Source organism: Echinops telfairi, unplaced genomic scaffold (genome assembly GCF_000313985.2).
Source record: "Echinops telfairi isolate 266 unplaced genomic scaffold, ASM31398v2 ScPeMD7_5;HRSCAF=22, whole genome shotgun sequence".
Taxonomy (NCBI): domain Eukaryota; kingdom Metazoa; phylum Chordata; class Mammalia; order Afrosoricida; family Tenrecidae; genus Echinops; species Echinops telfairi.
Window position 1 is genome coordinate 43,821,218 of NW_022103901.1, and position 3,616 is coordinate 43,824,833.

General features: G+C 44.0%; 1 protein-coding gene across 1 annotated transcript in view; it reads right to left on the reverse strand.

Annotated features, from left to right (window-relative positions):
• PDXDC1 (pyridoxal dependent decarboxylase domain containing 1) overlaps positions 1-3,616 on the reverse strand; it is a 62,769-nt gene that overhangs the window by 3,225 nt on the left and 55,928 nt on the right. The window contains exons 15-19 of the mRNA XM_045286059.1: positions 3,080-3,198; positions 2,629-2,750; positions 1,726-1,818; positions 1,541-1,637; positions 81-185 (exon numbers count right to left, since the gene is read on the reverse strand). Of these exons, the coding sequence (XP_045141994.1) occupies positions 81-185; positions 1,541-1,637; positions 1,726-1,818; positions 2,629-2,750; positions 3,080-3,198 (536 nt within the window). The remainder of the gene's footprint in view (positions 1-80; positions 186-1,540; positions 1,638-1,725; positions 1,819-2,628; positions 2,751-3,079; positions 3,199-3,616) is intronic.

Consider the following 3,616-nt stretch of genomic DNA (forward strand, 5'->3'; position numbering starts at 1 on the left):
AGGGGGAAAACTATGGCACGATACAAAAGTCTACTTTCCCAAGAGTAGACTATTTTCCCCAGTGCTAATTAGTAATGTACCTGGAAACCTCTGTTTAATCCGGGTGCCTGAGGGGGTTGGAGGCGGCGTCACTCGTGTACTTTGTACTTTGGAGACATAGGTGTGTTCTGTGGACTCCAGAGCGCCTGCCAAGAAGAGAAAGGAGTAGAGTAAATGGTAGTTCTTGGCACAGGTTGCCCTTCTTAGCTCCTGAGCTGTGCCAGGAACCATAGGAGGCCATCCCCATCATGCTCGTCGGTCCTACTCCTACTGTATTGCTGAAACCTTCCACCCACCCAGGAGAAGCGGAGTTCCTCTAAAGGCACAAAACTAACAGGGTGGCACGGCATGCCTGGGGTGTTAGAAGAAACGGATGCCTCTGCCAAAGGCTGAGGTGTCGCTGATGAAACACAAGATCCCTGCCTGCCCATCATCTAGCCGTGCAGTCATCATTTCTGGGGGAAAGAATCACGGAAGAGACCTTGGGTTTAGTAAATTATTCCCTTGATAGAACACCAAAGAAAGACAGAATCATGTAGTTTAATAATAACTTCTCCAAATCCCAGCAACTGCTGGCAATCTTTTAAAAGCAGCCATATGCTGAGGCAAAACACTGAACCAAAATACACAAGACATCATGAAGATCTGAGCCGCAGAATGAGTACGTTGCCTGTGGATTCAGGAAGACGAGCGTGTCTGCTGGAGAGGATGAGTATCTGCTTGTACATCACATCAGCAGCAGTGGGGGGGTGCGGGGGGAACACGGAGCAAACAGACCTCATCTCCGGAGGCTCTGGGCTCGGTGATGGGAAAGGAATGGTTATGACTTCTAGCACTGGGTGTCTTGGCGTCCAAGAAAAGAACATTTGGTCAAAACTCAACTGATTTTTGTTTTGTTTTGAAAAAAGTTTTTTTTTTTTTTAAAGTTTTACTGAGAGTAAATCCATATATCATATACTTCACCAGTTAAGTTGCTTTAAAAAAAAGAGTTGTAATTTTGGTTTTTTTTTGCTTAGTTTATCATATTGGGGTTTATCTCAGATGTATTTCATCATTGAGGGTAACTCGAATTTTTGTTGTATGTTTTTCTCTTCTTCAGTATGTGAAACCCAGAATTGAACCTATTGAGATAACAAGCGGAATAAGGGTTCCCGGGGGTAGTGTGTGTTTGGGGTGCGGGGCGTGGGGCAGGTAAAGGGAAACTGATGTCAAGGAGTTCAAGAAGGAAGAGAATGATTGACATTAGCAACTGTACAATACTGCTTGATGTGATTGACCTATGGAATGCTGTGATATCTGTATCAGTTCCCTATGAAGTGGTTTTGGAAAAGAAAAAGAATTTTATCTCCATGATCACAATCAGTTCTAGTGCTCCCTCCCACTGCCTGCATTCATTGTTTGCTCCCCAGTTCCTCCTTCCCCTCCCTGATAAGCCACTGCATCCATTATTGACTCTAAAACTCGCTGTTAATGAGATTGGTGCCAGTCTAATTAGTCCTACCTGCTGTTAGGTTAAAAGTTCTTCCTTTTCGTGAAGCTTGTAATGGAGAAAACCAATTCAGCATAGATCCTACTACAGGGATCTGCCGTAATACTCCCTGCAAAACAGAAGCCATTGTTCAAGGGCATCGTGCTGCATCCACCTGCAGCCTAATGCCTGTTGGAAAGTCCAGTCTGTAGTCTCACCTCTTCCAAAAGTCGCTCTTCATTTGCCTTCTGCAGTTGAAGCTGGGCTTCCTGAATCCCTTTCCGAACGACTTCAGTCATATTTTCCAGAAGCTGTATGAAGATTAAGAAAAGTATCAATCACCTAAACTGCTTGCCTGGAGTCTAGAAGAACTGTGAACACAACAGTGGGGGCATTTTGCAAACGCCTGTCCGTAAATGAAATTCTGAAGCTTTAACATGCTTGAGGAGGCCTAAATAGACATACTTTGATGACCAGCCTCATTTGTTAGGAACCAAAGAGGAGGAGAATTGTGTTTCTAACCTGAATGTCATGACAACAGCAAATACACACACTGCTCACCATTCAGGGAAATGAAGCCAGAACAGAGGTGAATTTAGAAGGAACATCAAGAAGTCCACCCCAACATAAACAACGCTGGCTCCTTTAGCCTCATTTCAAACTTCCTTCTCTTCCCACTTCTATCAAAAAGGAATCATACCTTATGTCCCTGACTTTTTCAGACTAGTCTCAGTTATTGCTGGGGAGCATCATTACCCGGAATACCCCTCATTCATCCTTTTGGACCCAGCTCCAATAGGGAACTCTTTCCTGATTTTGCAAGTAGAATTGAATGTGTTTTCCCAAAGGCTCAGCTACCTCTAATTTCTCTTCCACAACATTTACAACATTGTAGAAATATGTATCTCTTACCCCCGCTGGTTTGTGAGCTTCTCTAAGGGCAAGGATGGTGTTATATCCACCTCATACTCCTAATGCCTAGCTCACAGGAAGCATGTATCATTGGGTGGGGAAAGAATGAGTGAACAGAGATTTCCAAGGTTAGCTTCTTCCCTGATGACCCTAGCTAGGTGGATGGGAAAGTTCAGAAAAGAAATGAAACATCGATGAATTTTACAGACCCTTGAGTTTTCTTCAATTTCTCGGGCTGTGACTGCAATGGTTTCCACTAGTTCAGAAACATCTACATCGTCACCTGCCATGCCGATGTAAATACAGCTCTTCATACTTCTATATTCAGGGCCTGTATGAAAAAATAACAAAACTGTTTCTCAAGTCCTGTCATGACTAAGACACAGGCGCGCTTTCCTGCACAGCAGTGTGGCAGCACAGAGAGGAGGCTCCTCTTTTGGGGTGGTGGGCGGGGAGGAAGGGAGGGACAAGGATAAGAGGGGACCTCTCACAAGGGAAGGTGATGTCCCCGAGAGGCTGACGATGGGGAAGGGAACTGGCTGATTCTCGGGAGGGGTCTGCGACCTCCAGAACAAAGGCAAAGTTCCCCCAAAGAGGTAAAACCCATTTTCTTTTAAGCCAGTTAAAAAATCACCATTGACTTATAAAAATAATAATTACCCATTTTAAACGTAAGGTCAGATTCCAGTTCATTTAACTTTTTCAGGAGTCCAGCATGGATTTTTTCCCCTTCAGGATCTGACTTCAAACTGCTTTTATCATCATTAGCATGTTCATACCTGTAAATAAACGTCAACAAGAGGATTTCGATCTACAAAGATCAAATGTGCCTTCAGGGGATTTCGGTGGAATAGAAGAACGTGAAACAAGACAAATGGGCAGAGTCATTGATAGGATAGCAAAATCTGGCACTTTTCAGAATATCACCAGGACTATTTAAGTCATTGCTCAAAATCCCCCAAAAAACCAATAGGCATCAAGTTGAGGGTTTCTTACACAGGGTTTCTGTGGCTGAAAGTCTTTACTAGAGCAGACAGTTTCCTCTTTTCCCGGAAGATCCACCAATATCGTGGTTAGTCCAATGCCTACCCAACTGTGCCACCAGGGCTCCTTAGGCCCGTAAGATTTAGAAAGAGGTGATGTAACAATGATGAGAAATACAACTTTCCTCTAGTTCCTAAAGGTTTCCTCCCCGCT